Source organism: Apodemus sylvaticus, chromosome X, assembly GCF_947179515.1.
Source record: "Apodemus sylvaticus chromosome X, mApoSyl1.1, whole genome shotgun sequence".
In the NCBI taxonomy this organism is placed as follows: Eukaryota; Metazoa; Chordata; class Mammalia; order Rodentia; family Muridae; genus Apodemus; species Apodemus sylvaticus.
Window position 1 is genome coordinate 136706728 of NC_067495.1, and position 23557 is coordinate 136730284.

General features: G+C 38.5%; 1 protein-coding gene across 2 annotated transcripts in view; it reads left to right on the plus strand.

Annotated features, from left to right (window-relative positions):
• Positions 1 to 761: 761 nt before the first annotated feature.
• F9 (coagulation factor IX) overlaps positions 762 to 23557 on the plus strand; it is a 29200-nt gene continuing 6404 nt past the window's right edge. The window contains exons 1-6 of one of the 2 annotated variants that reach the window (XM_052171678.1): positions 762 to 849; positions 5265 to 5428; positions 5849 to 5873; positions 10960 to 11073; positions 15524 to 15652; positions 19230 to 19462. In XM_052171678.1, the coding sequence (XP_052027638.1) occupies positions 762 to 849; positions 5265 to 5428; positions 5849 to 5873; positions 10960 to 11073; positions 15524 to 15652; positions 19230 to 19462 (753 nt within the window). The remainder of the gene's footprint in view (positions 850 to 5264; positions 5429 to 5848; positions 5874 to 10959; positions 11074 to 15523; positions 15653 to 19229; positions 19463 to 23557) is intronic. The other variant, XM_052171679.1, reaches the window with a different exon arrangement.

The window sequence follows — 23557 nt, forward strand, 5'->3', positions numbered from 1 at the left end:
AGACGCAAATTGTCCCTCATTCTAAGGAAATGCTTAATTATATTCATAATTTGAGCTAAATTAGAACACAAGGCATTTTTTTGCTTATCCCATTAGCAAGGACAAGAACTTGGACAAAAGCATGACAAAATGAGCCATTTCTTTTTTCTATTCCATTATTTTTTCCATTTATTATTTATCCAAACATATAGCAATAACAAAATACCAACAATAAATAATAGTCATTATGAGCTTTCAGAGTATTAAGACATCTTATTTATTAAGCCTCCAATGATTAAATAGGTAGAGAAGGGGTACTGTGTACTATTCCCACTTACAGATAAGGAAACTCATTTTTTTCAGCTTACATTAATGGTAAATAATTTTAAAAAATATGAGGAATCACAGACTAATATATAGTTACTATTCCAAATATGTGTGTGTGTAAAACATTAACATAAAGAACAAAATAAAGGGATCTGCTTGTTATCTTTAAACTCTATATTTTTGCTCTGTGATGAAGATAAACTGAGTTCCCACAGATAAACTTTCCTGGTAGCATAGATGTAGCTCTACCCCAGTGGCAGCAGCCCCTGAAACCAGAGTGCACTTCAATGATGAGCCCTGACCATTCTCTTCACTTGACCCAAGAAACAACTGGAAATAGCCCAAAGATACACCAAGGGAGATGGACAACAATTTCCCAGAAGTAAATCCCATTCAGCTTGTACTTTGGAACAATTGATTGGCCCTGACACTTGCACAATCTCCTAACAAAGGTCATGCAGCAACTGAACACCATCATGGCAGGATCTCCGGGTCTCATCACCATCTTCCTTTTGGGATATCTACTCAGTACTGAATGTGCAGGTTTGTTTCTTTTTCAATTCTACACCGAATATGCTTTTCTTTTAAAGACAGAAATATTTAGAACTACCTTTATCAAGTAAAGTAAGAGTTCATGATTTGACAGCTATAGTCTCTATCTTAGCAGGCAACATGTCAGCCAGTAACTCCGGCTCTGCGCTAACTACAGTTTCAGCGTCTGAAAAAACAACTAGATTTACAGTGCTTGTGCTGCATTTTATTTAATAGATACAGTTATTCTTATGGTTTGACAATATAATTCCTCTTAAAATTTCTGTGTCCTTGGTTTAAAAGAAATGAAAGTTGGAAAATGTCTTAACAAAGAAATTGCAAGATAAGCAGGGAAACATGTTATTTTAGGATTTTAGACTCACCAACCTTGAAATCAAAAGGGGGAACATCAAAACCACAATGATTTATTTACATAAAAAGTCTTTCTTGAATCTGCATTATTCCAGTGTTTTAGAACTAGATGGTAAGTCATAGTTACAATGTTTAAACATATATTTATAGTTTAATTTCTCAGCTAAAATTGGAAGATTATGCTTTTATACTAAGTTGCTGTCATGAAAAACTTTTACATAGATGCGAATAAATCATCTCATCTGTTGTACATCTCAGAGCTGATGTTTAGAGAACCTTAATACTCAGAGGCCTCCCTAGGGGACAAAAGTAAATATACAAATGGCTAGAAAGAGAAGGAGCTTAGTTCCTGTGAAGTACAGCACCATCAGGTTTTTGGCTTCTTTTTTGCAACAACAGTGGCATTACTCTCCAGGGAAAGCCACACAGGAAGAACTTACTGCATTTAGACAAACAACTCTCTCACCCTGACGCATTTATCACACTTACTGGTCAACCTACTAAAATCAAGCAAGCAACAGTACCAGGGTCAGGGGTGCCAACCCTGAGCATCCCCAGAAAACAGCCTGGTCTCCTGGTTCCCACTCCAGACATGATGTCAGCTGTGGAATCAGACTGAAAAGCTGAAATGATGACATGAGAATGCAAAGGTTAAACTGCACTAGCAATGTGGGTAGAGATGAAAAATACATGTTGGAAAACTCATTATGTGGACCATAAAGGCAGGTCATTCAACGTATTGCACTGGATTGACCTATGTGAGAACAAAAGATCCAAGCACTCTCTTATAAAGATCCAAGCACTTCTTAGTGGTGAGGGAATCTTAGATGTAAAATGATAGGAAAAAAAATCACAATTTCAGAGCTGGGGCCATAATGACTAGAGGTAATCCTCAAGGTGTGTTAATGTATGATTCTCAGATACTATTGAGGATAAAAGCAACAAGATTTGAGTCAATTTTTTCAGGGAACCAGGGAAATGTCCCTGGCTGTGGGAGTGGGGCTAGGTGTTCATGTAGCACACTCTTCTGTTAAACTGTCCTGGGCTTTAGAACAGAGGCCACATGTTCATAACTACTGATTTATTGTGACAATTTAAAATTTGGAAATCAAAATTAGTCTGTAAAATGAATTTTGGTTTACAGTATGTACAAATCAACATTGTCTTTGATGCATTTGAATATTATTAGTACATACTGTTATGGTGTGTGGTACTGTGGCAAGGTAGCAGTAGCAGAGATAATCAGGTTCTGCTCGCTTTCTAAAGCACCATGGGCACAGCAAAAAGCCTTTAACAGGATAGGATAATGTGTGTACCACATGCTTAGGAAGTACAAAAGAAGGAACATAATGTATGTAGAATCTCCTGACAGATGCCGTGTTTGGAGTAAGATCTCAAGAGATGAACAGTTAGTTGTTCAGTACCCTTAAATGTCTGATCCAGGGGCCAGCCAGATGGCTCAGTAGGTAAAGGTGCTATTCACCAAGCCTCACAACCAGAATTTGATCCTGAGGATCTATACAGTGAATAAGAGACCTGACTTCCAGGATTGTCATTTAATCCCCACATATATGAGAACATACACAATGCATGTATTCATATATACAACACATATATGTATATATGTAAAGACACACACATATTTGTAGAGTTTATGTAGTTGTTTTAAGCACCATGACCATAAGTAACTTGGGAAGAAAGGGTCTATTTCAGCTTAGGGAAGTCAGAGAGGGAAGTGAAAGCAGACAAGAGCCTGGAGGCAGGAGCTGATAGAGAAGCCATGGAGAAATGCTGCTTACTGTCTTCTGCCTCAAGGCTTGCTCAGACTGCTTTCCTGCACAACTCAGAACCAGGACCACCAGCTTATGTTATGGGTAGTCCATCCAAAAGTGAGCTTGTCCCTCCCAAATCAATCACCAAGATTACACTCCAAAGTCTTACTCACAGGCCAGTTTGGTGATGACATATTTGGAATTGAGGCTCCTCTTCTGAAATGACTCTAGCTTGTGCCAAATTGACATCAAAGCTAGCCAGAACACACACACACACACACACACACAAACAGAGAGAGAGAGAGAGAGAGAGAGAGAGAGAGAGAGAGAGAGAGAGAGAGAGAGAGAAACATTTTATGTAGATAGTAACCGTCACATAGAAAGAGCCATATCCACAGTAATGTAAGTATTCAAGATGCTTCATCTGGTTTGACCATTGACTGTTAGAAGAAGTAAGGCAAGAAAATGGGGTGGGCCAAACCATCCAAAAAGGGTCCTGAGCTAAGGAGATGGAAAAGGAGAGAGCAATGTAGAGGTGTAAGTGTGAAAAGCACCCCCTCACTGTGTTATAACACTCAGTCTGGTAACACTATAGGGAACTGATGAGGCTCCAGGCTAGGGAGTCCAACCTTAAGTCTCTTGCCATCATCCAATGGAAACAAAACAGTATACTGTGGACAGTAGTAATAAAAAAGGAGACTGACAATTGGAGTGATAATTATAAAATAGTGCTGATATGATTTAATAGGCACATGCATATGAAAGGTTTGGGAGACATGTACGGAGTGTCTGGGGGTTGAAGATAATGTGGTAATATCAACACAGTGCAGGGTCTGTAGTCTGACTTCTGGCTGAAAATACAGGCTGATCCTTTTCTGACTGTGACAAGCAGTCAGGAAATACATGAAATCAAAAAGTTTCTTTACATGGTTATTACCAATGATGACAATGATGATTTTCTTGCACAGAGGGTAATGAAAATATAAAGACACTTTAAAGTGCATAGATGAACAGGAGAAGAGAGAAAGCTAAGAAGGGGGAGGGAGAGGCATGAGCAACATGGGGAAGAAGCAAATAACCAGGACCCATAAGCCTATACTTTGCTCAGAGATCCAGCAACGTGATGATGAGATGCACACCCTTACACTAATGTTGCATTCATTTTACATTTTAAAAAGATAAGGTCCAGACATTGTATGGTTTATCCATATTCATGCAGACAGTACGATTTAGATACGTGTGATTCAAGGCATACATACATGAACATAAGCAGAGGGAGAGATACAGAAATAAAAATACATACAAAGAGGAAGAGACAAAGGAGAATGAAAAGGAAGAAGGCAGAAAACCGAAAGATTTCAGTCCTCAAAAAAGCCAAAGTGTTCTCCAGAGCAGGCAGTCATAGCTAAAAGAAACCTTATCACGAATTTCAGTGAAATGCTTTCAGTCACTGGCATTTATATGCCAACTAAAGGCATCATGGACCTGAAGATAAAATCAATGATGCCGTGATTGTTCCTCACTATGCCATGAGAAGCATTGGAGTCACATTTGCAGCTGACGTACAGTTGGGATGTTATTGTTGTTGTTGTTTAATATATTTTCATACAAACTATTTTGATCATATTCTTTCCCCTCTCCCAACTCCCAAGATCCTTCTTATCTCTCCAACTACCCAACTTCATGTTCTCTCTCTCTCTCTCTCTCTCTCTCTCTCTCTCTCTCTCTCTCTCTCTCTCTCTCTCTCTCTCTCTCTCCCCTCCCTCCCCCCTCCCTCCCTCTCTCTCCAAACAAAAACAAAATGAAAATCAAAAGAAACACAAACAGGTTTCTCTTCTTCATGGGATATGTGTTGCAAAGTCATTGGGAGACTACATGCTGGAAAGAGCCCAACTGGGAAGGCTCCTGCACTGAGTGATGACAAAGTGTGAACCTAACTGCTTAGTTAAGAACTTTCTTTTTCATCCAAGTTAAATACAAATACAACTGAAATGTGACCTTTTATTGCTGGCACCCTACCAATTAAAAATAAAATTTAATTTTAATTCCTAAATTTCCATTTATATACAGTTCTGTGAAAAGATCATAGTTTTTAGTAGAGCTAAAAAGAAAAGCCCCAAAGATCATTCCATATCGCCCCAAAGAAAAATTAGCTGTGGAATTACTGGAACACAAAACAAACACATTTAGTTTTTTTTCTTTAAAAACACTTTTCTTTAAAAACACATTTAGTTTTTAGAGTGTTTCTTTCTAAAACTAAAGAACTATACTTTTAAATTTCAGTTTTCCTCGATCGTGAAAATGCCACCAAAATTCTTACCCGTCCAAAGAGATATAATTCAGGGAAACTGGAAGAGTTTGTTAGAGGAAACCTTGAGAGAGAATGTATAGAAGAAAGATGCAGTTTTGAAGAAGCACGAGAAGTTTTTGAAAATGATGAAAAAACTGTGAGTATACCCACATCATACCTGAATAATACATCCCAGAGCAAAAGATAGAAAACCTTGATTTTCACAAAATCACAAAAGAATGTGAGACTAGAGAGCTGATTCCATATTTCGGAGCACTGACTGCTCTTCCAGAGGACACAGATTCCAATCCACGCATCCAGGAACTCCAACAGTCTTTTTTCACCTCTTTGGGCAGTGCATATACAGGGTTTGTGTATGCACACAGATGGAACACTCACACATATAAAACAAAATAAAAAGTACTGTAGATCAATTATTAAAGAACAGAACCTTGTATTTGAGATCTTAAAAATATCACTTCATATCATATCACATATCACAAATGTTATAAAAGGAAAGGGATCACATTAAAATACTTTAAACACAATCATTAAGCTGTATTCCTTTTTTTTACAGACTGAATTTTGGAAGCAGTATGTTGGTAAGCAATTCATTTTATTTTCTAGATGCTATATGAAACACTTCAGAATTGTACCTTTTTTATATACAGAGGTTGTACAGTCTCAGTAAAAAAAAAAAAATTCAAATGCAGAGAGAATGCAAAACAATTGCGTCTTAGAGTTAAATGAACATTTGCTGTCACTTGTGGATTCAGATTTGAAATTTGAGTTTTCATATTGAGGATACTCAACCTGTAGAACTTTCCACAACAGTGTTCATTTTCCCACCCTCCTAGAATGTGAGGCTTATTTTTGCTGGAATCAGTAGCTTGACGTGTTGATAGGCTCCCAAAACCTACAACACTATCTACAATGAAGACACCATGGAAATACCGGCCCAATGAACTCACCCAAAGGAAGAAATTTAAAACTTTAACAATAAGCAATTTTATTATTTATATTATATCTTTATACACTTTTAAATTTTGTCCACAAATACAAATTTCAAAAAAAATTAAAGAAGTTGTATTTTGAGGGACATTTCACAGGCTGTCTTCTTTCAGAGTCTATGTCCATAGACATAACAAATGAACTTGGACACTATTTACTGAGCTCCATATATTCAAGGTCCAATTCAATTTTCTAGAATTCCATTTCTGGAGAAACTACTAGAAAATCTCACATCCTCATAACTCATTCTTATTTCTCCACTTTCCAATTGAAGTTGTAAAAGAAAAGAGGTTCGCTTTGGCCTTCCTTATTTTTAAAGATGAACAATTCCAAGTCCACCTCTGAGTTGGTTTACAAAAGTTATGCAAACTGTTTATACTCCAGTTAAATCATGGAAGCTTAACACTTGTTTCTAAGTGCAAACCAGGGGGTTATGGAAGAGATAAGTCCCGCTAGTAATGTGCTTTCTATTGTTTTAGTAAACACATAATCAAAAGCCACTGCAGGAGGAAATGGCTTATTTGGTTTTTACTTGCAGCTGATCACATTGATAGAAGTCAGGGCAGGAACCCAAGGCAGGGAAGTAGGAGCAATGAAAGGAAACATGGAGCCATGCTCCTTACCGTCTTGCTGAACTATCTTTTTTACACAACCTATGAGTGGCATTACCCATAGGGAGCTTGGCCCTCACACTGCAATTTAATCCCAGCTCTCTGGGAGGCAGAGGCAGTTGGATTTCTGAGTTCAAGGCCAGCCTGGTCTACAGAGTGAGTTCCAGGACAGCCAGGGCTATACAGAGAAACCCTGTCTCAAAAAAACAAAAAGAAAGAAAGAAAGAAGGAAAGGAGGAAGGAAGAAAGGAAGGAAGGAAGGAAGGAAGGAAGGAAGGAAGGAAGGAAGGAAGGAATAAAGGAAGGAAGAAAGGAAGGAAGGAAGGAAAAGAAGAAGAAAATGCTTTATAGGCCAATTGATGGAGACATCTTCCCAATTGAGGTCCTTTCTTTCATGATGACACTGGCTTAGTCACCAAATGACAAAATCTTTCTTTCTCTCTCTCTCTCCCTTCCTCCCTCCCTCTCTCTCCCTCCCTCCCTCTTGTCCCACCTCTCTTAGCAGTTGCCTGTAATTGTTTTGTCTAGGGCTGAGATTCTGAGACTTTTCCCCTTCCACATTAACATGTTCAGATTTTGTTTATGCAGCCATTTCTAGGAGAGACTGTTTAACAGGATACTTACTGGTTCTTCTACTCTTTCTGCTCCCTCTTCTGTGATGCTCACTGAGCCATACATGCAAGAACTGTAATGTATTTACTAGAACTAGGCTCTCCTGATCATTGATCTCTCCATTGTGTCCAGTTGTGGTTTGCTACAGTGATCTCCATTTCCAGGACAGAGAAGCTTCTTTGATGATGAATGGTAGCTACACTTGGCTATGGGTATAAGGAGAAGATTTAGAACATAGTTGGGGACTCATCTGGTCTAGTAAAGTGACAGTAGTAGGTTCTCTTCTAAGAGCCATGACCTCACTAATCCTGAAATGATACAAGACACAAAGAACAAAAAATAGCCCAGCAGGTTGTAGTTTAATATTTTTACATGTATGTTTATGTAACAATAATAATCAAAGAACAATGAATTATCAATTTGAGTGTGGAGAGCATGGAGGAGTTTGAGGAAGGCTTTAGAGAAGGTTTAGAGGAGTCAAGGGAAAGGAGGAAAGTATTGGAATCCTATTTTAATTAAAAGGTAGTGAAAATAATAAAAATAAAATAAATGCTAAAAAATAAAAGCTAGGTATGGGTGGTGCTTGCCTCTAATCTCTGAACTGAAAAGGTAGTGACAGAAAACTCTCTGAGGCTTGCTGCCTAGCCAGCTTAACCTAATCAGTATTCTCCAAGTTCCAGGAGAGAAAAACAATGTAATGATTTTCTCTCCCATTCAAAAGACAATGTAATAAGTAAAAAACATACCAAGGGTTGACTTCTACATACACACAAATGTACATACATACATACATACATATGTACATACATGCATAACACACACACTGAGAGAGAAGAAGAAGAAGAAGAAGAAGAAGAAGAAGAAGAAGAAGAAGAAGAAGAAGAAGAAGAAGAAGAAGAAGAAGAAGAAGAAGAAGAAGAAGAAGAAGAAGAAGAAAAAATCAGTGCTGCAGTTGGACTCTCATGATCCCTTCACACTGCCCATCCTATACATGCCCCAGACCCAGACCCAGACCCAGCCCAAGCAGTATACTTTGAAGTTGGGCAGTGGCTTTCCAGATCAGCTAAGTGCAATGTTTATTATACCCTTGGTTACAGGAGACATCAAGGACATTCTTCTGTCATTACTATTTTCACTACAAAAAACTAAAACAACACAAATAAGAACAAAAAGAGCAACAACGCCCATCCTTGTTTTCACATGTAGTTAAGATTCCTATCTATCACAAAATTAGCCTGGGCCCAGGCTCCTCACTGCAATGTCTGTATGTCTCTACCATGACCTCTCATACAAAGAGCCTGAGTGAAGTACCATCTATCAGACATTGTTAAATACAATTCACAGAAGCAGTTTATAGAATGCCTAGCCCATCCACCCCTCACAGCAGTCCCATGGGTAAAGCATCGTGAATTCTGTTTCACAGAGAAGGAAACAGGCTTGAAGGGATTTGCCATGAATCACCCAGCTGGTAAATCACAAGACCAGAAAAGGAACCCAAGTTCTCTTCTAGCCAACTCTATCTTTTACTATAATGTCTTATGATCTTGAAATCTGAATGTTATTGTTGTTGTTTATTTGTTGTTCTCTTCTTCTTCTCCTCCTACTCCTACTCCTTCTCCCCTTCTCCTCCCCCTCCTCCTCCTCATCCTCTGCCTTCTTCATAAGGGCTTATTTATTTTCATTTTATGTGTATAAGCATGTCTGGATACTACATATGTACATGGTAACTGGAAACAAGAAAGGGGGTATGAGAGTCCCTGAAACTGTAGTTATGGACTGCAATAAACAACCATGTTGGTGCTGGCAACTGAACCCAGGTCCTCTGTAAGAGGAGCAAGGGCTCTTAACCACTGAATCATCTCTCCAGCTCCAGAACCTAGTAATATTCAAAGAGAACCTCACACAGCAGGGTCTTTTCTCCTGTTGTCTTTGACCCTTACTAACTATGGCTCTCTCCTGGCCTATAATACACACAGACAGGAGAGCAAAGGAACACTAAATTCAAAAGAAAATGACACTCATTTGAAGATATGTCTCAGCAAATGAGTTTCCTGTGTGGCTGGCTGCAAGCCCAGACCCTTTCACTAAAACACCCTAAATAATTCAGATTCATTGGTCTATAATATAAAGTGCAAATGTAGCTCATTTTTAGACCAGTTCTGAACATCAATAATAATAAACCAGGGATAATGTATTTTGTTTTCATAGAATTGGAACAAATTGCAGTATCTGTGCAAAAGCACATTGGATCAAGGGGCAGAGAGGGCAAGGTCTAATTTTTACAGCAATCCAATTTTCCAGAGGGTTTATTTCTGAAAAAGGATACTAGTTTCATAGTCAACAGACCATGGACACATATATCCATCATAGAATATGGAATGTGGTCATCTACACAATAAATGTCAAGGGATTTGGCTATAAAGTATGACTAGTTACAAGAAATTTCTCTTTGATTCGTCCCATTTGTCTCTCCTTCATACCATTTCATCTCATAGTTTTCTTTCTCATATATGGAGTCCTACAGACAGAGTTTTTCTATAGCCCACAATACATATCTTTCTCCTTCTGGTTGGGCTCATCCTATCCCTTGATGTTTTCTTAGTAGTATGAGTGGAAGCCAGATACTAAGACACCAGACCTAAAGGTTTCCTTCTGTTCCTGACCCTTCTCCACTTGCCTATTCCTTATTTTTGTTTGTTTGTTCTGCTGTCAGAATTTCCAAAGTCTCTGTAAATGTAGAAACTTCGGAAAATGCAGAATGGATATAGCAATTATATTTCTAAAGCTCACTCACTAGCACTTTTAAGCTTCTGATGATACACTGAACATAGTTGCCCAGTTGGAATTTAACTAGTATGCAAAAAACTATTAGCTTTAAGCTTCTGGCAACTTTGCTGTTGTCAAAGCCCCTTACTTCATATGATACAGAAACATTAAAAGGCAATACAAGGAAATAGATGCATTTGCCCTGTGCCTGGGCTACCTGTCCATGAGTGGAAACACCTTTATTGTCTAACACAGTTTATTGTGCAAGACCTGCAATAAAATGTCCTCATATGAAATATAAATAGTATTCGTTGAAGTGGTTCAATTTAATTTAATTTATGATTAACTTGTCCCCATTCCACAAAGAAAAACTGACATTCCTTCTCAATGAATGCTGATATGGTACTTCCATACAAATACATTTCTCCCTCTGTCTTTGGATTGTAGAAACTGTGTATGCCTCCCTCTGTGAAAGTTCTGAGGCTGGCATTACCCTGAAAACCTTTGCTGCAGTAGCTTTTAGAAACTTGGGAAAATAGGCACATCACTTGCCTATATGCAGATAGCTTGCAGCTCAGTACTTCTCTGACCCTAAGCTCAGAATCCAACCCTCATAAATCTGTTCTCCGGAGGACTGGGCATTTTAAGCAGATCATCTGATAATTCAATTTCTTATCCTGTCTTAAAGATGGAGATCAGTGTGAATCAAATCCTTGTTTAAATGGTGGAATATGCAAGGATGATATTAATTCCTATGAATGTTGGTGCCAAGTTGGATTTGAAGGAAGGAACTGTGAATTAGGTAAGTAATCTTTTATTTATTCATGGTTCAAAGTTTTCTTTTTAAACTAGATGAAACAGGAGATTTAAATGTTTTTGTACCACACAATTCTCTTAAAACACATTTACTATGCTTATAAACGTTTACTTTCTCTAGAGTCACTTTCTAAGATATGAATTCAAGCTAGTATTTAGGGGCAATGTCCCATTCCCTTCATGTATGTCTTAATATGTCTTCAGTACCATTATTATTCCCATTTTATGAGTTTTAATATGTCTTCAGTACCATTATTATTCCCATTTTATGACCAAGAAGACTATAGTCGAATATCAAACATAGAAATGGTTGAGCCAGGAAGTGAACTTCTTGTACTGTACTCAAATCTCTGAGAAAACTGCACCCATAAAAAGATTTGAACTTGTCTCTGAGTCACTGGGGATGCAGATAAAGGAAGTGACTAGCCTATAAAGCTGGGCGTGACAGGCCCCCAGGAAATAAGAACTCTTCCAGATGCACAAAGCATTTCATAACTTAAATTTGTTGTAAAAATCAAAGATTGTTCCTTGATTCAATGTATTGATTTTATCAAAGAGTAACAGAAGAAAAAAAGTATCTTGCAAATGCAAGACTTTTGTGTACCTTCTTGGAATATTTCTTTTTTGAGATTTTGGTCATTTGAGCAGTAAACCCCAAAGTCCTTCATCTCCTTGGTTACTGCCCCTGGATGCAGTATTGCTGACTTTGTGGTTGAGAGAAGCACATGGGATCAAGAAAAGATGCTGCACTCTGAAATTCTGGGAGTGTAGAGGTGCCGTCTGAGGGAAAGAATCTCACACCACAGGCTACATGGCTAAGAATAAAGAATAGAGAAGTAGCAGGACACTATTAAGGCAATATAGACATTGCTCTGACACATGAACAAGGCATAAAATGAAATGAAAGGCAACAGCTGCACTGGTCCTATTGAGAAAGGGGATGAAAGTCCCTGTAATATTGTTCAGTGCCGAGGGAAGTTCATTGATCATCTTTCTTTGAGATCTGAAAGATCTCATAATAAAAAGGAAAGTTGAAAAGGACAAAGGAATCTAAAAAGATAGAAGGAATTTGACATACTCAGGCTGGACTTGCATTTGTTTAGGATTCCTGGTGTGGTATAAACCACTGCTTCAGTTCCCACTCTTAGAGGTGTGTTAATTGGTTCAACATCTCTAAAGTGCCATTTTGTCTGAGAGATTATAATTTCAAATTCCAAATCAGGGAAATTCGGTTCTCATATTCCAGATGCATACAGAAGTACTTAGAGTAGTTACTCTGAAACCATTGGAGTAAAGGGAATGAATAACTCAGTCTTTGCTGCAGTGAAGGTTACAGTGTAGTTATTGCCAACATAAAGGTTGAGCTGGAGAAATGGCTCAGCAGGTAAGAGCATTAACTGCTCTTCCAGAGGACCTAGGCTCAACTCCTAGAACCAACAGGGTTGTTCACAACTTTCTGTTGCTACAGTTCCAGGGAATCCAAAGCTCTCTTTTGGCATCCACAGGGAGCTAACATATACATGGTGCACAAATTTACATGTATGTAAAACATACTCATACATGTTAAAAATATAACAATAAAACATTTTAATTTATAAAATTTTTAAAACATAAGTATCTAGTTTAAGGTTTATTTAGTTTTTTTTTTTTTTATGTGTAAAGATATTTTGTATGCATGTTTATGTGTGCCATGTGCATGCAATGCCCACAGAGACCAGAAGATGGCAATGGATTCTCTTGAACTGGAGTAAAAGGTGGCTGTGAGCTTCCATGTAGGCTTTGGGAACTGAACTTGGTTCTTCTGAAAAAGTAGCAAATGCTCTTAACCGATGAGCCAGTTCCCCATCTCTCTATCTTCTTTTAAAAGATAGTTTAAAGGGAGGAAAAGAACACCTCCAAGGAATGTGAACATAAGCTTAGAATTCTATAACAGGATGCATGTGGTTGGGAAGGTTATGGTCCACAGAGAAAACTTGCTAAGTCTGCAATTGGCAGCATCTCAATACTCCTTGGTTCCCACGTTTCTGTTTGGTCAGGGCTCTAGCTGTACTACAGCCACCACCACGCTTAGCCTCTAGGGTATATTGGTCAGATCCAACCAGTTTGAGAAAGTCTTTTTTTCCAAAAATCTTTTCAGTTCAGCTGATTCAGAAACAAAATGAGAATTCTGTCAAAATACCCTTTATCTCAGATACTACAGAGGAGCAACAACAAAACGTAGACAAACTCCCATTTAAGCTTCTTGCCTCCAGCTGAACTAAAACAAATGTGAAAAATCACAAGGCATCATGGTGTAGAAGAATGTCGGCCGGTGCCTTACCTTGTATTGAAAAAAGGAAAGGTTTCTACTATTGTGACCCTTTGCATTCTTTTCCCCTGTCCATCAGGAAGGCTCTTAGTCGCAAGACTAAGGAGCAAGTATTGGGGGCATGGTTTCTAATTAGAAAACAAAGAATTAACTGGCTACTACTGGGTTCCTTTGGCTAGAATAAATATATTTGAATTTCCTCTGCTGCAGAAGAAAACCAAATGTCTATCAGGCAGATTAAGGTCTGCAAGAATCTCATCATCCTTTCCTCCTGAAGAATGCAGAAAAACAAAGTAGAAAGAAAAATTGCAAACAAAAGAATATTTTCTGAGGGTTTTTTGTTGTTTATTTGTTTGTTTCTTTTTTCAGCACACCACAGACCCAACTATCTCATTCACTATGTATTCTGGGGTTGGGACAAATGTTGAGGTTACCTGAATAAAATGTTTTCTGGCAAACCTGTTGAACAAAACAAAATTGTGTTAAGGCTCTGGTGAGCACCTCTCCTATCAGGAAGAAAAAGAACACACATGCTTTAAAGGGTTCCTCAGTGGATATTCTAGGTACCAAGATCAGCCTTAGGACTAAGAAAATCCATCCCCCGCCTAGTGTGTGTGGCATCTAAGTGCTGGATAATTGACTGATTTCAATTCTGTTTCTCAGGTCCTGCTCTATTGGCCTCTCCCCTGGAATTTCTTGTGCTATAATTCTATTTCTAGAATCCTGACCCTTTTGACTGCAGGCAAAAGCCTGCTGTTACAGTAATACATCCATGCCACCACATGCACCAAACAAGGCAAAGATCGAGAGTAGCAGCAGCTGCTGGGCCAGGAAGGGCAACGGCAAACAGGCAAAAGATTGAGATGTCTGCTTGTTTAACCAAGGACACAGAAGCAGAGTAGAAAAATCATACCAAATTTACTCATTCCCTTTGTACTGGCTCTGAACACAACTAGCCTGCTCTCCCCACCCACCTCTGTTAACTTATCACAACCTCATATTGATGGAACATTTTCTACAGGTAGTATTTGATTTGGCCGAACACTTTAGTATTGCTTTGTAGCAACAATATGATAGCCAAGAGCAAAAAAAAAAAAAAAAAAAAGAGCCAGAGATGTTATCACCACTCACAAGAGCAAAGGGCCTCAAAACTAAGGAAATGCAAAAGACCAGATACCACCTTTTTATCATAAACTTAGTGGATTAATGATAGCAAAAATGAAATCTCAGGTCAGTTCCTTTATTCCCCTCACCTGATACAGTTTATTTTCCTCCCCTGATTTACTGGATTATGCAATTAAAATAAATAAACATACAGAAAAGATTTTGTATAGAAAGGTAATAAAATAGCAATTATATTTATTCCATAATAACCTGAAAATACATTTTGGAACAGTGCAAAAATTTAATGATTAATAATAAAAGAAAGATATACAAGTACTCTACACATACTCTGGCTTCTCTGGATACACACAAACACACACATACACACACACACACTTAAGTATTTTTAACAAATAGTAGAATAGGTGGGTGAAATGTATTAATACAATGGACTACTACACAGCAATGTAAATGAACCACTTCTTTACAAAACCACATAGATGAATCTCACAAATAAATTTCTAAAACAGAAGAATATATGTGCTGTTTATATAAAGTTCAGGAACTATCAATAGTGCTTACAATGTTTGAAACACAGGTAGTAACTTTTGTAAATGAGAAAAGCTAGAGTGTTTGGGAGGGAACATTATGGGACTTGTAGTTGATGATGATTTCCTATTTATTAACCTGTGAAGCATTTAAACAGGTGCACTTACTTTGTAAAACTTCACACAAAAGTTTTATTGACTTTCCTGGATGTATGCGTTAATAAATAGGTTTCTAATCATTGTTCATGATTTAGTTAAAGTACAATATCCAGATATTTGGTTGTACACAATATCAAAATATTGCTAACACCATCGTCATGCCTTTCTGAGAATCTTATTTTAGTTCATCTTTCTTTCCTTAGCTCAAGGCTCCCAGATTATTTCAACTTGAAGCATACATGAACCAGTCATTCCATGTACTTTTTTTGAAGTGTATGTCAGATGAGCCATTAAGGTTTTTTTTTCTTTTCTTTTAGATGCAACGTGTAACATTAAAAATGGCAGGTGCACGCAGTTTTGTAAAAACAGTCCTGATAACAAGGTAATTTGTTCCTGCACTGAGGGATACCAACTTGCAGAAGACCAGAAGTCCTGTGAACCAGCAGGTCAAAATCAAAATAAGTTCTTTAAAACATTTTGCATTTGAATCTTTAGAATGTAAACTATACTGTTTTAGGCTTTTAAAAAAGGATTTATTTATTTTTATTTTGTGAGTGTCTTGTCTGCATGTATTCTTTTTAGGTATTACCAGTATTAATTTTTTGCTTTTAGTTTAACTATAAACAAAATTAAGTTTGGCTAAATTAACAACTTTACATGAGCATTTACTTTTAAGTCATTTCGGTACTAAGTACATGGAATAAAAAAGAAACCACAATTACATTTTATGTCATGTGTGTGCAATGCTTCTGGAAGTAAAAAGATGGTATCAGATCCCCTCAAACTGAATTCTCAGGTTAGTGAACTAGTATATAGGTGCTCACTAACCCACCATAATTCCAGCTATAACCCAGGTTCAGTCCTCTGCCCCTAAATTACTTTATTTCAGTATTGCTGGCATCAACTCCCTTTTGTAATTGAACAAAATATTAGTATCTTGAAATAAACAAATTAACTTTCTAAATGTCACCATAATTTCACACTTTAATAATTATGTACAGCTTGAATTCTTTTCTGGGTCTACGTTTTATTCTCCGATTTCTATATTACAAAGAAATGGATTTCTGTGACCACTATGTGCAATATTTGAGATTCAGTACATTAAATCAATAATACATTACCATACAATAAAAGACATATAAATACTTGGCTGACTGATAGATTTCTAGTTTAAAAAAAAAAAAAGATGTTAAATGTTAAGCATAAGTCTGTTGGAGCCTAGCTACTTAGGTCTATGAAAATGACTTCCTGACTTGTGTCAAACTGAATTTCTTTCCTTGCTGTCAGACTAAATCCAGCCAGTTTATGCTTTCCTAGGCTGATCTACAACGTCTGTACAGTAAAGGGAAGGGCGATGCTTCATTATGTGTGTGAGCTGTGTGAGCATGCCACCAGGTTGATACCTAATTACTGTATTTAGAACTTTTCCACACTCATCCCTTACCTTGGAAACCAAAGTTTTGATTCAGAGAGAGGGAGACAAGCTTCGTAAGACTACAGAAAAAAAAAAAACATAAAGCACTTAGTATGCAAGCCTGAGGGCCTGAGTTCCGATGTTCAGTATATAAAAGCCAGGCGGTGTGAGCCCATAACTGAAGGGGAAGATAGGACCAGCCAGAAGTGATGAGCTCCAGGTTCAGTGAGAGATCCAGTCTCAAAAGAGTAACTTGGAGAACAGAGAAATAAGTGAAGATGTTTGATGTTAACCCCCTGGCTTCCACACTTGCAAGCATGGGCACTCATACCAGCACATACATGGACCTACACCCTTACAGCATGCTTACAAATAAAACATACACACACTTTTAAATCAAGCCAGATATGGTTTCTCTTACATTTCCAAAGCCAGACCTTTCATTAAATTGTGAACCATTCCCCTGTAACTGTGGGTTTGATACCTATCTCAGCAATGTACCGGGCAGAGGAAATTAAGAAAGGGCCAGAATACAAAAGTGCATCTGCTACAAACAAAATTAAGAGTCTCTGATGCTTTACCTTCTGCCTGCTTCTTCACAGGCACTGACTTACCTGTTCCTTGCCTTAGAAGTGTGTATATGTTTGTCTGTGTGTGTGTTTGTGTGCACACACATGAACACTTACCATTAAAAAAAAAGTTAACTTCTCATGAAGGCAGCTGGTGCAGAAGCTTGGTCCTTATGAAGTCTTCTATGTTCTAAGAGAGGAAAAAAATTGAAAAGCACCTCCAACTATCAAGAGTTCTATTTGAATGTAGTCTTAGCTTTAGCAGAGTAACTAGGCCAGACCTAAAATAAGCTGTTCTGCCTTTTGAAAAATAAAGGTCCCTTTTCTCAAGCCATTGTTGTTCATGTGCATTTATGCATAAGTATTTTGAACTAATTTCCTTTTTTCAACCACAAGCTGCCTTCATGATACTTAGCCAGGGCTAGTTGCTAAAGAAATGTCTGGTATGTGGAAAATATCAAAGAGGAGAGTAAAACATGAAAATAAAATGTGAGGTGACTTTGGCTACAAATTTCCATTTTGGTGGTCCCCAGTGTATCAGTAGATAATTTGTTGGGAAATAAGTCAAATGGGGCATGATGGGAAGGGAGGGAGACATGATTGGATCCAAATAAATATAGATTTGGTAACCATGTTAGTAAACTATTTGGTAAATTTTTGATAAATATGCAGTTGAATCCCAAAGATCTCCCTTCAAAAATTTCACACTGGAATCTCTAGTGCATAGTCTACAAAAAGACCCTGTTAATAGCAAGGGCTGGGAGCCCTTTACCTTCTGAAAGAAAAGTTCCACGGCATATCTTTTTTTTTTTTTTTTAACAGATCTAGCCTCAAGTTTATTTGTAAAAACACCATAGGATACTGGTCATCTGCAAACTGTGTGTGTGTGTGTGTGTGTGTGTGTGTGTGTGTGTGTGTGTCCCAGCAGTCCATCTGTCTAAACACTGGCAGGAGCCTTTTCTATGAGGCCTTCACAGGGGCCTGGGCACCTTTTGGAGCCTGAGCTGGAGGTGAAGCCTGGGCCTTAGCCGGGGCTTTGGCCTCTGCCTTGGTTTGAGCCTTGGACTTTGGTTGGCAGAGTGTATGCCCCTTGGCCATGTAGCTTCGAATCTGCTTCCCAAGCTTGGGGTGAGCGATAAAAGCCGGGTTGCTGAGTTTGTGTCTGGGGCCCTTTGGCATCCTGGGCTTGATGGCCTGAGGCTTCGCAAGGGCCTTGATGGCCTCTGCACGTGCACTCATTGTATTGTCGGCCTGCATCATCTTCAGGCCTTTCTTGGCAAAGCACATGTTCCTCAGGAACTTGGGGCCAACCCCCTTAAGAGATTTGTATCTTTGTGCCCTGGGGTTTCTGTATCATTTCTGTGCCATTTGCGTGACTGGTTATGTGTGATGTGGTTCTTGGACTTGGCCATGTCTGCATGCTAACCCAGGGCTACCACAGTGCCTGGGCTACACCATGCCTTCTTGATCTCCATCCAGGGTAAGGGAACTCTGAAGTAAGACTTTAATTAAGAAACTAGAGAGAGGCCAGGTGGTGGTGGCGCATGCCTTTAATCCCAGCACTTGGGAGGCAGAGGCAGGCGGATTTCTGAGGTCGAGGCCAGCCTGGTCTACAGAGTGAGTTCCAGAACAGTCAGGGCTACACAGAGAAACCCTGTCTCGAAAACAACAACAGCAACAACAAAAAAGAAACTAGATAGAAAGTAATTAGGGTTTTTTTTTAAAAAAGTCTAATAAGTTTTATCTCAGAACACTTATTTTATTTCCATGAAGATGGTGGATTTCAGAGTCAAATGTTTCTCATAGAAGTACTCAATATATATATATATATATATATATATATATATATATATATATATGCATTATATATGTGCATGTACGTATATATATATACACACATATATACATATATATACACACACATATATATTGACAGACCCAAAGTGACAGCAATGAATGAGGCTCATTCTCAGTTATTATAATGTATTTCTAAATGCGACTGTGAAATATCAGAATATTCTCTTTTTTCTATTTTTGTAGTTCCATTTCCATGTGGAAGAGTTTCTGTTTCATACAGTTCTAAAAAGATCACCCGTGCTGAGACCGTTTTCTCTAATATGGACTATGGAAATTCTACTGAAGCTGAATTCATTCTGGATGACATCACTGACGGTGCCATTCTTGATAACATCACTGAAAATAGTGAATCACTTAATGACTTCACTCGAGTTGTTGGTGGAGAAAATGCAAAACCAGGTCAAATCCCTTGGCAGGTACTCTATATTGATCATGCACCTAAAAGCTGGAGCTCAAATGGCAGAAGACAGGCCAGCTGAGGAACAGGGTTAGGATATTAGAAAGACCTGTGGGCATTGTGAGATGTATTTAGGTAAATTTCATCACTCTGCAAAATAAAAACCCTTACTGGGAAGCATATAGTGAAAAACAAGTTCAGCAGCAGCTACCAATGTTCAAAAGAATTTGGCAGTAAACAAATAGCACAATAGAATTCCAAACAGCTTGTTAGCAATAAGCATGTCTGTAAATGAGGTCTCTCTCTCTCTCTCTCTCTCTCTCTCTCTCTCTCTCACACACACACACACACACACACACACACACACACACATTGGCACTCACTGTACACCCTCAGTCCCTAGGAAAACCAGTGAGCCAGATGATCTCTAGGCACAGACTAACTGATGGGGATAACAAAAAGGACTCACATGTAAAGGATTAAGGCAAAAACTAGTTGCTTAAAATAAGCACACGGGCTCTGATCTACTGCCACATTTCTCCAAGTCTGACAGTATGTCCAGAACACTAGGATGTCCAGATCACTAGAAATTTGTGAAGTACACAGTCTCACACTCCACCTCAATCTCCTTGGATTTGAAGGACTAGAGAGAGAGGGGACCTGCAAACTGGGTTCAAGGAAGCCTTCCAGATCATTCTGATAGATATGTTAGTTTGAAAACCCACTGTGCTAAAAGAAGAACACAGAAACCAGCCTCCAAAATGTCAAATAATGGAGTCAGTCTACATAGTCCTCCAAGTGTGTTCACCACAGAAACTGCATATACAGTATTACCTGTGCATATTGTTTTTAACTAAGAGTGAGATTAGGAGCAAAACCCAGGCCTTAATTATATATTTAACCAAAGCTCAAGTGATTCCATGTGTGAGGAGAGACAGGCTACTTCCTACCTCACTGAAGGAGCCAGTCCAGACCCTACATGAAATTGGGCAGTCCCATCAGGCAATCAGCACATGAGGCTACTTTACTTAACTGGTTAAAACTGTTAAAAAAATTTTTCAGTTCCTTTGTCACTTTTGTCACATTTCGGGGAATAATGGCCACATGTAGTTGGTCACTATTTTACTGGACAAGGCAGATATTAAGAGAAATTTTCCATCGTTGCATGTATTTCTGTTAGTGCATATCATGGTTTAGTCTAGCTTAATTATAATTTTGTAGTGATTTCAATGATTCTTCACATGAAAATATTTTCTCTAATGAAGTATGAACTTCTGATAGCTTAGATGACACAGCAATCATCAAATTAGTTACAATTTAAGGAGGTCAGGTAGATGTTTGCATCTAAATTTCACATTTAACACCACTAGAAATCTCTGAAACTGGCTATGTATCCTAACTGTGGGTCTATCAAAAATTCTTCTAAATGTCTGCTATTCTGCCGTTTGATAATATACTAGATGACAGATGTTAAACATATACTTGGAGATAGAGGAAAGTCATATACACACTAAATATATAGGCAATAAAATACACTGTGTGTACATTTATATACCCTCTAGCCCTCCTTAAGGGCACCTTACCAGAGCTACTTCCCTTATCCCACACCATCTTTTCCTTTGTTGTCACGTCTTTATTTTTCTTCACTATTCTTGGTCAAACTAACCCATTTCAGTGACCTTTTTGTAAAAAATCTCTCTTGGGTAATGACACAGTAATATTTTCATTCTATTTGACATCAGTATAGGTAATTCTAACTTTTTTGTTTTTTGTATTCTCATCTGTTTTTGTTCCTTATATCCCTAACATACGTGTACAAGGTAATTTACATTAGTTGCCTTGCTGTTGCTATGACAAAGCACCATGACCAAAGGCAACTTAAGGAAGGGGGGGGGGTCTTACTTTGGCATGTGAGTCTAAAGGGACAAAGTCCACCACAGTGGGGGAGCATGGTGGTAGGAATTGGAAGCTGAGAGATCACATCTTGAACCACAAACAAGAGATAGAGCCAGAAAACAGGAAGTACAGTGAAGTGATGAAATCTCAAAGCACACCCTCCAGCAAGGCTGCCCCGGCTCCCCAAACAGCACCAATGGCTGGGAAGCAAGTGTTCAAAGGCCTGAGCCTATGGAGAAGATGTCTTTCATTTCAACTTAACCTCCCTCCCCCAAAAATCCTATTAACTTTGATCCTCCATGTACTATAGGGGCATAAAGCAATTTGTCCAGAGACTTATTGACTAACAATATCATTTCCTCTTTAAATAAAGGAGAATGGTTTTAATTCCAAGATGCTTACATTGTGGTCTTAGCATTGCCCCCCATTAAATGAAATAGGAAAAAAAAACAGTTAAACCAGAACTAAAATGGGAGGAGGGCATAGTCTCAGTTTAGTCATAGAATCTGTATTTTCCACCCACTCCCGTAAGAATAGATGCTTAGCAGATACCTATGGAGATATTTTCTTAAGGGAATTTTAGCAAATCTAGAAGAGACTACTAGGTGGTGGCTGCATCACTTCAACTCGATTCAGGCCTTTCCTTGCTGCAATCTTATTGTATTGTTATTGGCCCTGTTGCCTTTTCCTGTCAAATCTGACTAAGATAGGTGAAAATGCTCACTGACAAATGCATGTGCTCACACACACATTTAGTCCACATTTCATTCATATGAATTAAGATTCCTTGCACCAGTAATCTACCTGATTGCTTTTACCTGTAAATCTACAAAGGAGACAAGTATCATCCCCTGCCTGCTCACCCCAAAATCCTACACAAACCCAAGATGAAAACAACTCATCTAAAACTTGTGTGTAGATCCATGTATGTGTACACATGTGCCCACGAGTGTGCACATACGTGTGTGGAGCTGGCACTTGAACCCTGGACCATTCCCATGCTGGCCATCAGGACTGTACCACCAAGTGTTCTTCTTTTCCAGAGTTGCACGGAGCTATTTCATGGTTTGAGAGGAGAGAGAGAGAGAGAGAGAGAGAGAGAGAGAGCTGTCAGTTTCACATTTTTTCCTTTCTAGCCAAATAAAGGTCTTTCCACACCAACCTCTGCCCAGTTCCTCAGGAAAAACTACTGGCTTTTAAAAATAGGAGATTAATAAGCAGGTTTACAAAAGCTACTTTTAGGAGGATAGAGATATGGCTCAGCAGTTAAGAGCACTGACTGCTCTTCCAGAGGTCCTGAGTTCAATTCCCAGCAACCACATGGTGGCTCACAACCATCTGTAATAAGATCAGATGCCCTCTTCTGGAGTGTCTGAAGACAGCTATGGTGTACTCTGTAATAAATCTTTTTTTAAAAGCCACTTTTACACAAAGAAGAAACAGGAAGAGAAAGCAACCACAGCCTCTTCTCACTCATGAAATGATCAGCTCTACCACATGGATAATCTGTCATGTGAAAGTACTATATTTTTAATTATTTTAATTATTCTACGTGTATAAATATTTGGCCTGAATGTATGTCTGTGCACTTCATCTGTGCCTGGTTCCCAGAGACATCCAGATCCTCTAGAGCTCGAGTTGCAGATTGTTGTGAGCCAAGATGTAGATGCTGGGAACAAAACATGTCCTTTACAAAAGTAACAGAGCCTTCTCTCCAGGATTACTAGATTTAATTACAGACAAGACTGCACCCAGATGCTGTGGCCAAGGCATTGTGGGAAAGTGAGAGTTGGTGCTTTCAATGACCACCATATTAAATCTCTGGTGCTAAAATATGAAATACTTTTTGCAACTGTCACCTACAAATGTGTCTCGAGTTGCTGATGTTTCCTAAAGGCTTTTTTACTCAGAATCGATTCTTTTGTTGGGGAAGTCAGTTGAAGTAAGGAACAAAGTGAAATCCCACAAAGAACAAAAAATTGTCTTTCATTAGGAATCACCAACAGTTTGAATGACCTAGACTTGTTTAGTCTGTTAAAGGATTTTGGTGGCACTGGTGGTATTTCAGTAGTAGTGTGCTTGTGTAACATGAGTGTGACCTTGGGTTAAAGTCTCAGCATGCGCTTTGTGAGCTTATAGGTAAAAACTGTAGGTAGGTACTCTGGTCTCAAGGAAAAAGGCCCCTTTAGAGTCCCTGACTCAGTTGCTAGGCTGGTCA